Below are 13,422 nucleotides of genomic sequence, written 5' to 3'. Positions count from 1 at the left end.
ATTTGGACTGGATTTGAATTACTCCATACCATTACAGGAGGTAAAGGGAGAGGTAATTTTAAGTCGTTGTACTCGGTTTAAAGAACAATTGGACTCTGCTACCGGCTTTGGGAATGAGACAGAGGGATGCCTGGATGGATGGGAATTCAGTAAAGAGCAATACAGGTCCACCATAGTGACAGAGGTAAAACATCCTTAGTAGTTTTTATATTCATGTTTCCCTGATCTGGGGAAATGTCTTCATAATCATTCTAACATTATGTCTACCCACAGTGGGATCTGGTGTGTGACAATGCATGGAAAACCCCTTTCACCGTCACAATATTCTTTTTTGGAGTGCTGTCCGGGTCTTTTTTGTCTGGGATCATCTCCGATAGGTACGTGTCCCGGTCTGAACACTACCATCTCATTAGATCCCTCCACACATGATGTGACTTGACAAACAGCGGTGGGATTTACTTTACTGTAGGCAGCTTTAATGGGGAACCAGTAAGACATGTTGAGAAATATATTTGATCAAAAAGTTTGCCAATGGATGTGATGGATCAGGCTAGTTGTTCACTACATGAGTAAAAAGTTAGTGAAAACACAGTGATCGATCAATTGTTCAGTTGTTTACATTTTATTGCAGCCTCCATCTCTATAACTTTACATCAAGTCATCCAGTGCATCAATAGTTTCTCAATATTCTACTATGATAATAACAGAGCAAGCAAGATCAAACGTATTTCTCCTCAGGTATGGGAGGAGGTTCATTTTCTTTGCTACTTTGGCACTCCAGACCGTATTCAGTATACTCCAGGCTGCTGCCAACAGCTGGGAGTTGTTCTGTGCCTTATACTTTATCGTTGGGATGGGACAAATTGCCAATTACTGTGCTGCTTTCATACTTGGTGAGTAAGGTCATATACAACTTCAACAACAGTAAAAACAGAATGCAATAACTTGAATGATATCAGGCAAAATCCTAAGTGCTTGAGAATGTTGTGAGGTATTGAGCGTTTCCTATATTTATGTCCTTAACCTTTAGGTTCTGAGCTTCTTATCAGAAATGTACGCATCAACTTTGCCTCACTGGGGGTCTCTATGTGCTATGCAATCGGATACACCGCTCTGCCAATGTTTGCCTGGTTCATCCGTAGCTGGAGGATTCTGCTGATAGCCCTGTCTATACCTGGATTTCTTTATATCCCACTTTGGTGGTGAGTATGAGTTAGGTACAGTAATCTCCTTGTCCTTTCTGTGTGACAACAGATGTCCTTATCACACAGTGTTTGGGTACTTTATTCCTTGTCTCCTCTGTTAGGTATATCCCTGAGTCTCCACGGTGGCTGTTGTCTCAGGGCAGGGTAAAGGAGGCAGAGGACATCATACGAGCTGCAGCAAGAAAGAACGGCATCACTCCTCCAGACGTCATATTCAAACCGGAAGACTGTGAACAACTCATGGTACAGTAGTTAGCTACAGTCTGTTTTGAAAAGTATGGATGTAGGAAATGTGTGTCAAATCCAAGAGATTGACAAGTATTTTGCAGATATAATACCATGTGCGCGCAAAAGAGAAGCAAGTTCAGAGGGACCTAAAGTCTTCTTTCAGCTTATATCCAGACAGGGGTGGAAAAAGAACCCATACTTAACTAAAGAAACATAAAAAGAAAATGACTCATGTAAAAATGAAAGTCACCCAGTAAAATACTACTTGAGTGTAAAAGTATCTGGTTTTAAATACACTTAATATCAAAAATAAATGTAATTGCTAAAATATACTTAAGTGCCAAAAGTAAAAGTATACAGTGCCTTCGGAAAGTATTCAGATCACTTGACTTCTCCAACATTTTGTTAACCTGTTCAACCTATGGGGGCGCTGTGTCATTATTGGATAAAAAGACGTGCCGGTTTTAAGCGCAATATTTTGTCACGAAAAGATGCTTGACTATGCATGGAATTGACAGCCTTGGAAAGACAAAACTCTGACGTCTCCAAAACTGCAAAGATATTATCTGTGAGTGCCCCAGAACTAATGCAACAGGCGAAACCAAGATGAAGTTTCATACATGAAATGCCCCAGATTCTGAAGGCGCTGTGTTCCAATGTCTCCTTATATGGCTGTGAATGCGCCTGGAATGAGCCTGCGCTTTCTGTCTATTCCCCGAGGTGTCTGCAGCATTGTGACGTGTTTGTAGGCATATCATTGGAAGATTGACCATAAGAGACTACATTTACCTGGTGTCCCGCCCGGTGTCCTGTGTGCGTAATCTGTAGGTCCATGCGCGTTCCATTTCTTCAGAAGACAAAGTAAACTGCCACGATGGATTTTATCGTCGATAGATATGTGAAAAACACCTTGAGGATTGATTCTAAACATCGGTTTGCCATGTTTCTGTCGATATTATGGAGTTAATTTGGAAAAAAAGTTAGCGTTTTAATGACTTTATATATATATATTTTTCCTCCCCAAATGTGATGAACAAAACGGAGCGATTAGTCGACACAAATAATATTTTTTGTAGAAACGGAACATTTGCTATCTAACAGTCTCCTCATTGAAAACATCTGAAGTTCTTCAAAGGTAAATTATTTAATTTGAATGCTTTTCTGTTTTTTGTGGAAAATGTTGCATGCTGAATGCTAACGCTAAATGCTACGTTAGCCATCAATACTGTTACACAAATGCTTGTTTTGCAATGGTTGAGAAGCATATTTTGAAAATCTGAGATGACAGTGTTGTTAACAAAAGCCTAAGCTTGAGAGCAAATAGGTTCATTTCATTTCATTTGCGATTTTCATGAATAGTTAACGTTGCGTTATGGTAATGAGCTTGAGGCTGTAGTCACGATACCGGATCCGGGATGGCTCGACGCAAGAAGTTAAGCTCTGTCAGGTTAGATGGGGAGCGTTACTGCACAGCTATCTTCAGGTCTCTCCAGAGACGTTCGATTGAGTTCAAGTCCGGGCTAAGGCTGGGAAACTCAAGAACATTCAGAGACTTGTCTCGAAGCCACTCCTGCGTTGTTTTGGCTGTGTGCTTAGGGTCGTTGTCCAGTCTGAGGTCCTGAGCTCTCTGGAGCAGGTTTTCATCAAGGATCGCTCTGTACTTTGCTCCATTTATCTTTGCCTCGATCCTGACTAGTCTCCCAGGCCCTGCCACTGAAAAACTTCCCCACAGCATGATGCTGCCACCACCGTGCCTCACCGTAGAGATGGTGCCAGGTTTACACCAGATGTGATGCTTGGCTTTCAGGCCAAAGGGTTCAATCTTGGTTTCATCAGACCAGAAAATCTTTTGGAGCTTTTTTGGCAAACTGCAAGCGGGCTGCCATGTGCGTTTTACGTCTGGCCCCTCTATCATAAAGGCCTGATAGGTGGAGTATTGCAGAGATTTAAAAAAAATATATATTTTTAAACTTCTATTTAACTAGGCAAGTCAGTTAAGAACAAATTCTTATTTTCAATGAACTTTTGGTTACTAGTCCAACACTCTAACCACTAGACTACCTGCCACCGCTAGAACCTTCTTGCCCTTCTAGAAGTTACTCCCATCTCCACAGAGGAACTCTCGAGCTCTGTCAGACTATCACCTCCCTGGCCAAGGACCTTCCCCCCCGATTTCTCAGTTTGGTTGGGCTGCCAGCTCAAGGAAGAGTCTTGGTGGTTTTAAACTTATTCCATTTACGAATGATGGAGGCCACTGTGTTCATAGGGACGTTCAAATGCAGCAGACATTTTTTGGTACCCTTCCACAGATCTGTACCTCGACATAATCCTGTCTCAGAGCTCTACGGAGCTCTTCCTTCGACCTCATGGCTTGGTTTTTGCTCTGACACGTAATGTCAACTGTGGGAACTTTTAATAGACAGGTGTGTGTATTTCCAAATCATGTCCAATCAATTGAATTTACCACAGGTGGACTCCAATCAAGTTGTAGAGACATCTTAAGGATGCTCAATTTCGAGTCTTATTGCAGAAGGTCTGAATACTTGTGTAAATAACGAATTTCTGTGTTTAGTCTTTTATAAATTTGGAAACATTTTGAAAATCTTTAGCTTTTTCATCATGGGATATTGTGTGTTGATTGCAGAGGATTCTTTTTTACCTAAATGTGGAAAAAGTCAAGGGGTCTGAAAACCTTCTGAAGGCACTGTCAATCATTTCAAATTCCTAATTTTAAGCAAACCAGATGTTCTTGTTTTTATTTTAGTTTACAGATAGCCAGGGGCACACTCCAACACTAAGTGTTTGTGTTTTGTGAGTCCACCAGATCAGAGAGAGTACGGATTACCACGGATATTCTCTTGATAAGTGCGTGAATTTGACAATTTTCCTGTCCTGCAACGTATTCAAAATGTAACGGGTGTCAGGAAAAATGTATGGAGTAAAAAGTACATTATTTTCTTTAGGAATGTAGTTGAATAGAAGTGAAAGTTGTAAAAATTGAAATAGTAATATCCACATACCGCAAAAAATGACTTAAGTAGTACTTTAAAGAGTATGTCTCCTTTTATTAAGCACTTTACACCACTGCATCCAGAAAATAAACCTTGTGAAATACATTACTACAGCAGGTAATTACTAGAGCACAGTAAATGTTGGCAAAGACCTTGGCTGATCTCCCTAGACTAATCTAAAGACATGAACTGTCATTATTCAAATACACTGATAAGTCAAGGTGTCTTGCTTAGTGACTTATATTTGTCTATGCATTTGTCTTTATTCAGCTGTGTGTGTTATTATAATGTGTGTGTTAATCAATTTGCCATTTGATAATTACATCCAATATTGGTCTGAAAAATCTATTACTAACAGCCTCATATTTTTGGTGTGTTTCTAGGAAAACAAGGAAAGTCAGCGACTGTACACATGGCTGGATCTCATCAAAACCACTAACATAAGGAACATCACACTCATCAGCATTATCATTTGGTAAAAACTATTTCCACTGACAAAAAAATACTAATTCCACTGACATGTTAACCATTTTCCTCTAATTGAAAGATTTTTCATTTCTTAAAGTTATCTAATCTTCTACCCAGGATTGTCATATCCATGACTTACTATGGGATGTCCCTAAACACCCCCAACATGGATGGAGACCCTTATTTCAACTGTTTGGTGGCTGCATCCTCCGAATTTCTGGGTTATGGAAGTATCTGGTTATTTATACGCTACACTCCACGGAGATTCACTCTTCCCTTCACCATGATCCTCTCTGGGACCCTGCTTCTGATCATCAAGTTTATCCCTCAAGGTATGAACCCTCCCACCACACGGCCATTTCCAATTGGTCAATATTTGATATAACTTTGCAAGATTGTAGACCACATCAACAGTAACTGGCATTCCATCATTGGCACTGATTCATTTGATAACATCACTATGTTGACAAAAGGTTTTCCTAGTAATTATTTACATACTTTAGAAATGTCAATTCTCTTTCAAGTTTCAAAGTTCATTTTCCACGTGCACAAGATAAAACAGATTTACCGTTAGTATTCTTTCCAAACAATGCTGCGATAATAATAATAAGATAGAATCTAGGAGAAGAACATTTTAGTAAGAAAAAAGTAAGAACTACGATGAGAATGAAAGAACACAAGAATGCAAGTATGTACAGGTCAGTGCCAGTATCCTATTCAATGTGTAGGGTTACCGGAGTGATGAGGTGGGTTCATACATAAAGTTACTGGGAGAAGGATACACATGTAAAGAGGGCGGAAAATGACAGGTAGCAGGAATATATACAGTTGAAGTCGGAACTTAGGTTGGACTCATTAAAACTCATTTTTCAACCTCTCCAAAAAAAGAATGTCAACAAACTATACAAACTTTGTGCATGACACAAGTCATTTTTCCAACAATTGTTGACAGATGATTTCACTTAAGGTACCACATTCATCTGTACAAACAATAGTACGCAAGTATAAACACCATGAGACCACACAGCCGTCATATCGCTAAGGGAGGAGACGCGTTCTGTCTCCTAGAGATGAACATACTTTGGTGCGAAAAGTGCAAATCAATCCCAGAACAGCAGCAAAGGACATTGTGAAGATGCTGGAGGAAACAGGTACAAAAGTATCTATATCCACAGTAAATCGAGTCCTATATCGACATAACCTGAAAGGCCGCTCAGCAAGGAAGAAGCCACTGCTCCATACTATGGTTTGCAACTGCAAAGATCATCGTTTTTGGAGATAGGTCCTCTGGTCTGATGAAACAAAAATAGAACTGTTCGACCATAATGACCATCATTATGTTTGGAGGAGAAATGGAGAGGCTTGCAAGCCAAAGAACACCATCCCAACCGTGAAGCACAGGGTTGACAGCATCATGTTGTGGGGGTGTTTTGCTGCAGGAGGGACTGGTGCACTTCACAAAGTAGATGGCTGCATGAGGTAGGAAAATTATGTGAATATATTGAAGCAACATCTCAAGACATCAGTCATGAAGTTACAGCTTGGTCGCAAATGGGTCTTCCAAACAATGAACACAAGCATACTTCCAAAGTTATGACAAAATGGCTTTAAGGACAACAAAGTCAAGGTATTGGAGTGGCCATCACAAAGCCCTATATAAAATGTGTGGGCAGAACTGAAAGTGTGTGCGAGCAAGGAGGCTACAAACCTGACTCAGTTACACCAGCTCTGTCAGGAGGAATGGGCCAAAATTCACCCAACTTATTGTGGGAAGCTTGTGGAAGGCTACCCGAAACATTTGACCCAAGGTAATCAATTTAAAGGCAACGCTACCAAATACTAATTGAGTGTATGCAAACTTCTGACCCACTGGGAATGTGATGAAAGAAATAAAAGCTTAAATAAATCATTCTCTCTACTATTATTCTGACATTTCACATTCTTACAATAAAGTGGTGATTCTAACTGACCTAAAACAGGGAATTCTTACTTGGATTATATGTCAGGAATTGTGAAAAACTGAGTTCAAATGTATTTGGCTAAGGTGTATGTAATCTTCCGACTTCAACAATAAATACATATTGTAATATACGGATGGCAATATATACATGTAAACAGGAGTAATATTGACGAGTATCAGGATAAATACTAACAGTAATGCCAATCAATAATCAATGGACAGGATCATAATGGAGTACTAATCGAATCAATAATAATTTTAGCAGCGACGTAGGTTGTGTCTGTGTGTGGGTAGAGACCTGTGGATGGGCAAAGAGTCAGTGTGGATAGTCTGTAGGAGAGGGAGAGAAGTAGTTGTTAGACATTTAACTTCTTATGGCTGCAATATGACAACAGCCAGTGAAAGTGCAGGGCGCCAATTTCAAAACGTCAAAAATCTCATAATTAAAATTCCTCAAACATACATGTATCTCATACCATTTTAAAGATAATCTGTTTGTTAATCCCAAAACAGTGTCCGATTTCAAATATGCTTTACAGCAAAAGCACCACAAACGATTATGTTAGGTCACCACAAAGCCACAGAAAAACACAGCCATTTTTTTTTCCAGCCAAAGAAAGGAGTTTCAAAAAATAGAAAATAGAAAATAGAGATAAAATTAATCACTAACCTTTGATGATCTTCATCAGATGACACTAATAGGACTTCATGTTACACAATACATGTATGTTTTGTTTTATAAAGTTCATATTTATCAAAATATGAGTTTACATTGACGCGTTACATTCACTAGTTCCAAAAACATCCAGTGATTTTGCATAGCCACATCATTCAACAGAAATACTCATCATAAATGTAGATTATAATACAAGTTATACACATGGAATTATAGATATACCTCTCCTTAATGCAACCGCTGTGTCTGATTTGAAAAACACTTTACGGAATAAGCCAGCCATGCAATAATCTGAGACAGCGCTCAGAAAAATAGTCAAAATAGACGCCATGTTGACGTCAACATAAACAAGAAATGACATGAAACATATTCCCTTTCCTTTGATGATCTACATCAGAAAGCACTCCAGGAATCCCAGGTCCACAATAAATGTTTGTTATGTTCGATAATGTCCGTTATTTATGTCCAAATACCTTCTTTTGTTAGCGGTATACATATCCAAACGCTCATTCTGGTCAGCGTTACGTCAGAAAAAAACGTATAAAAGTTATATTACAGGTCGAAGAAACATTTCAAACTAAGTACAGAATCAATCATTAGGATGTTTTTAACATATAGCTTCAATAAAGTTCCAACCGGACTATTCCTTTGTGTCTTCATGAGCAATGGAACGCAAAGTGGATACCATGAAGAATGCGTGTGATCAGAAAATGGCCGACTGCCAGACACATGATTGATTCTGCTCTCATTCACTCCCACAACACAGCAGAGGTCTCATTCAAATTTCTATAGATGGTTGACATCTAGTGGAACCCCTAAGGCAGGGCAAATATCATTAATATCTCAAGGCGAATTCATTGAGGACTGCGGTGAATACATACAAGCCTCTAATTCGGAGGACCATTTCTATACGGAGCGTTTCACAGGTACTTCCTGTTTGAGCTTCTGTATAGGGACATCTGATTTGCCGAAGGGGGGACGATGAAGGGCCTTATAAAGTGCCTTCAGAAAGTAATCATACCCCTTGAATTATACCACATTTTGTTGCGTTACAGCCTGAATTCAAAATTTATTAAATGTATGGATCCCCCCGTCTACACACAACACCCTATAATGACAAAGGGGAAACCTTTTTTACAATTTTTTGTACTGAATGTACTGAAAATGTACTGAAAATGAAATACAGATATGTATCTCATTTACATAACTATTCACACCCCTGAGTAAATACTTTGTAGAATCAACTTTGGCAGCAATTACAGCTGTGAGTCTTTCTAGGTAAGTCTCCTAGAGGGTTCCACAAATTGTTTGTTGATCATTGCTAGACAACCATTTTCAGGTCTTGCCATAGATATTCAAGTAGATTTAAGTCAAAACTGTAACTCGGCCACACAGGGACATTCACTGTCTTCTTAGTAAGCAACTCCAGTATAAGTTTGGCCAAATATTTGCCCCAGTGTCTGGTGGAAAGCAGACTGAACCAGGTTTTCCTCTAGGATTTTGCCTGTGCTTAGCTCCGTAAAAAAGAAATCCTGAAAAACTCCCCAGTCCTTAACAATTACAAGCATAACCATGACATGTTGCAGCCAACACTATGCTTGAACATTTGGAGAGTGGTACTCATTAATGTGCTCTATTGGATTTTTCCAAAACATAACAATTTGTATTCAGGACAAAAAGTGAATTGTTTTGCCACATTTTTTGTAGGATTAGTTTAGTGCCTTTGTTGCAAACAGGATGTATGACTTGGAATATTTGTATATATTTGTATATTTGTATTTGTATATTTGTATCTGTACAGGTTTCCTTCCTTTCACTCTGTCAATTATGTTAGTATTGTGGAGTACCTACAATGTTGTTGATCCATCCTGGTTGTTCTCCTATCGCAGGAATTAAACTTTGTAACTGTTTTAAAGTCCCCATTGGCCTCATTGTGAAATCCCTGAGCGGTTTCCTTCCTCTCCGGCAACTGAGTTAGGAAGGATGCCTGTATCTTTGTAGTGACTGGATGTATTGATACACCATCGAATGTGAAATGAATAACTTCACCATGCTCAAAGGGATATTCAATGTAAATGTTTTTGTTTGTTTTACCCATCTATCAGTAGGTGCCCTTATTTGGGAACCAATGGAAAACCTCCCTGGTCTTTGTGGTTGAATCTGTGCATTAAATTCACTGTTCGACTGAGGGACATTACAGATAATTGTATGTGGGGGACAGAGATGGGGAAGTCGTTTAAAAATCATGTTAAACACTATTATTGCACACAGTGTCCATGCAACTTATTATGTGACATGTTAAGCAAATGTTTACTCCTGAACTTATTAAGGTTTGCCATAACAAAAGGGGTAGAATACTTATTGACACAAGACATTGCAGATTTTTCTTTTTTATTAATTTGTAAAAAATAAAAAAACAATGCTACTTTGACATTATGGGGTATTTTGTGTAGGCCCGTGACAAACTATTTTGACCATTGTTAAATTCAAGCTGTAACACAACAAAATGTGGTAAAAGTCAAGGGGTGTGAATACTTTCTGAAGGCACTGTATGCTTGCTTGTGGGATGAGTAACAGTGTTCTAGGACTTTATCATCCCTAGTTGTGAAGGAGACGTGTTGATAAAAGTTGGGCATCACATGTTTTAGTGAAGTAGAATTACAATTGCCGGAATTACAATTCAAATCCCAAGCCATCTACTGCACGATAGATAGATCGATAGATAGATAGAAATAATCAGAACGACATAACAGCAATCCATTGGTCATTTACTTGTCCAAAGAAACTGGAAAGGTTTGTCAAACTGGCTAAAGATTGTTTGTGGTTTGTTGTTATTCTGCAGGAACGGACATTATACTCTCAAAGGCACCTGCCCTTTTGGTAAGTCAGGAGATGGTAGATGTCACAGGATTTTTTCCATCTTGAACTGAGCACACTGAGATGGCACACTGAGATGTCAGATATGATTTTTGAGATTTTAATGTAAAGAAATATATATATATACTTCCTGGGTTTAGCCAGTTTCACAAACTTTTTAAGTTTATTTGGACAAGTACATTTGTTGGTATGTCTGCTAAGGGAAAAACAAAAGCAGAAAAAGCATGAAATTATATATCCCAAGACAGCCAAAAAGTTGTTCCATCAAAAAATGTATTGAGATTTCAAAGACAAAGATGGCCTCTCCAGGCCAGTTGAATGCCCACATCACACTATAACTTCTGGACTGTTTAACTAGCGAACAGTAAGACGAACATTGTAGGGCTCTGTCCTTGTGCTAGGACCACAAAATTCTGCTTGCTGCACACTGAAGTTCGAGTGTCTCTGGTTCGTCATTCTTGCCATCAGCCTACACTATATTTAACTTCGTGGGACCTTTTGCTTCTGTCCTTGTCAGACATGCACGCCCTGTCTCTCACCCTGGTGATGATTGGAAAAACAGGTGTCACTGGAGCGTTTGGATTCCTCTATCTGTACGGCACAGAACTCTTCCCCACAGTGGTGCGCAATATGGCCTTGGGTGCCACCTCCATGGCTTCCAGAGTAGGTAGCACTGTGTCTCCATACATCGCCTACATGGGTGAGTCTCCAGTCCGTATGTCTGTTTGGTTTTATTATCCCTGTGGGGACCAGAAGTCCTCACAAGGATAGTAAAAACAAGGAAGCATTTTGGAAAAAGGCTATTTTAGGTTTAGGGGTTTAGGGTTAAAACAATGATTTGTGATTTGTGGATCCAAATAAAGTGTCACACAATCTTCTGATTGAAGGCACGTATAACAAGATACTACCCTACATTCTAATGGGAGGCACCACAGTCATCGCTGGTGTGTTGAGCTTGTTGCTTCCAGAAACAAAAGGAGAACAACTACCAGAATTCATCAACCAGGTTAAACCCCTCAGATGGTAAGTTACTGGCTGACTAGATTTGCGATGTCAGTCACAGTCTGGCAGACAGGTCTGTCGAGATAAACTACTGTAAGACATTTTACAGTTTTTCCTGTTATCCCAACTTCTTTAAACAAAGTCCTCTCTGCCCCATAGCATGGGCACAAACCGGGCTTCTGGGGATGGCCAGAGGCAGAAAGGAAACGCACAGGTGGGGAATAAAGTCAACAACATCCAAGAGTGATTCTGCACGAGCAACTCAGTACAAAGCAAGTTGCAAAGGCAAGCTGTATTGAAGATGTTTCCATAATTGTGTGTTTTGCTTAGTTTTAATGTCTTTTTAAATGTACTAATAAGTTGAGAATGTTTAAAATATTATTGTAATGATTTATTTGTGCACTGAAGTGCTTCGGAACACAACAGATGACCATGAGGAATTTCAGTCTGGTATAGTCAATGATTAAAACCGCATTTTCTGTGACTGAAAAGAGCCTCCATAATAAACTCAAACAGTAGAAAATGTGTTTTGTTTATTTTTGGTCATATTTAAGGAATGTGGAATGAACTTTTCCTTTTACATCATTGACAACCATACTCTAGTTTAAAGATGCTTAGAATTTCAGGGCAATTTAATTCACAACTTCAGGTTGCTTAACATTTGAACACTTGAAGCGTTTATCAGCACTTTTTTTTAATAAACACAGAAATGAAAACAATATCCACCACAACATGCCCACACCTGTCCATGAATGCAAAAAAACACACAGTAGCCTCCCCTTTCAACAGGGTCATCACCAGAGCTTCCAACCATTCAGGGCTCAGTCCTGAAGTCCAGGGCTGAGGGGTTCATTTCCTGCAATACTACGTCATTTTACATGACTCGAGACATTACAATAATCTTTTTTTATAGCACACAAATGACAAACGACTCTGACATTTACATACTGAGATCAATAAAATGAATGACCCATGTGTTACATGCAACCAATATCATAGGCCAATGAAATGAGTGGATAAACAGATTTTAGGCCGACAATATAAGGTGGAAATTATAGTCCACCAACTTTCCAGTGGCACTCACCTATTCAAACATATTTTTCCAGCAATTGTATTTTGAAAAATTGCAAAATACATTCTATTTGCTGCCTGCTATTCATTGACAACCACATCTCAACAATCGGCTGTGTTATATTTTTCCCGCCCTGGCCTGGCGGCCCAATTACAGGATTCCCAACTGCAGACAAGGCCTATGCGCTCATAAAGTGACAAAACACAATGTACAGCAATTTTTTTAATTAGCTATTGATCATTTGTGGCTAAATTATGCTGGTGGAGAATTTTCAATGATTTAATACATTTTTATGGAGGCAAGAGTAATTATAAAAATTGGCAAATTTGTTTACATTTATCTGCAGCACTTTCAGCACCTCTTCATGCAGCACATTGTTTTCTATTCAAAAGATTGTGGTCAGTAACCCATCAACACAATCTCACCCTGTCACGTTCATTGTAAGGAGGAGACCAAGGCACAGGCATACATCCTTCTTTTAATGAAGAAAGAACACTGAACAAACTAACAAAACAAACATGCCGCTATACAAGATGAGTGCTGACAGGCAACTATACATAGACATATAACCCACAAATACCCAAGGGAAATGTCTACCTAAATATGGTCCCCAATCAGAGACTATGATAAATAGCTGCCTCTGATTGAGAACCAATTCAGGCCACCATAGACATACATATACCTAGACTTACAAAAACCTCTTGATATAAAAAAAATAATAAATAAACAAGACAAGAAAAAACAAGCATACCCACCCTCGTCACACCCCGACCTAACCAAAAATAATAATGAAAACAGAGATAACTAAGGTCAAGGCGTGACACACCCTCGTTTGTGCTAGTATGTACAAAACGTATTTCAGCAGATTTCGTGTGTTTTGTGCATTTTTGTGTTGCTTCATTAGTGGGAAAATAAACATTGTT

At 39.0% G+C, this 13,422-nt stretch overlaps 1 protein-coding gene across 1 annotated transcript in view; it reads left to right on the top strand.

Annotated features, from left to right (window-relative positions):
* Positions 1 to 11,950, top strand: part of LOC115125469 (solute carrier family 22 member 4-like) — a 12,205-nt gene extending 255 nt beyond the window's left edge. Inside the window, exons 1-10 of the mRNA XM_029654981.2 lie at positions 1 to 184; positions 274 to 377; positions 739 to 893; positions 1,031 to 1,202; positions 1,307 to 1,448; positions 4,828 to 4,919; positions 5,030 to 5,244; positions 10,943 to 11,125; positions 11,313 to 11,448; positions 11,587 to 11,950. The exon at positions 1 to 184 is cut by the window's left edge and continues 255 nt beyond it. Coding sequence (XP_029510841.1) covers positions 1 to 184; positions 274 to 377; positions 739 to 893; positions 1,031 to 1,202; positions 1,307 to 1,448; positions 4,828 to 4,919; positions 5,030 to 5,244; positions 10,943 to 11,125; positions 11,313 to 11,448; positions 11,587 to 11,674 — 1,471 coding nt within the window. The 3' untranslated portion in view covers positions 11,675 to 11,950. The remainder of the gene's footprint in view (positions 185 to 273; positions 378 to 738; positions 894 to 1,030; positions 1,203 to 1,306; positions 1,449 to 4,827; positions 4,920 to 5,029; positions 5,245 to 10,942; positions 11,126 to 11,312; positions 11,449 to 11,586) is intronic.
* Positions 11,951 to 13,422: the final 1,472 nt, after the last annotated feature.

The sequence above is a fragment of the Oncorhynchus nerka genome, linkage group LG6, assembly GCF_034236695.1.
Source record: "Oncorhynchus nerka isolate Pitt River linkage group LG6, Oner_Uvic_2.0, whole genome shotgun sequence".
Classification (NCBI taxonomy): Eukaryota; Metazoa; Chordata; class Actinopteri; order Salmoniformes; family Salmonidae; genus Oncorhynchus; species Oncorhynchus nerka.
The sequence above is the reverse complement of the archived record's forward strand: the minus strand, read 5'-3'. Positions and strand labels throughout refer to the sequence as shown.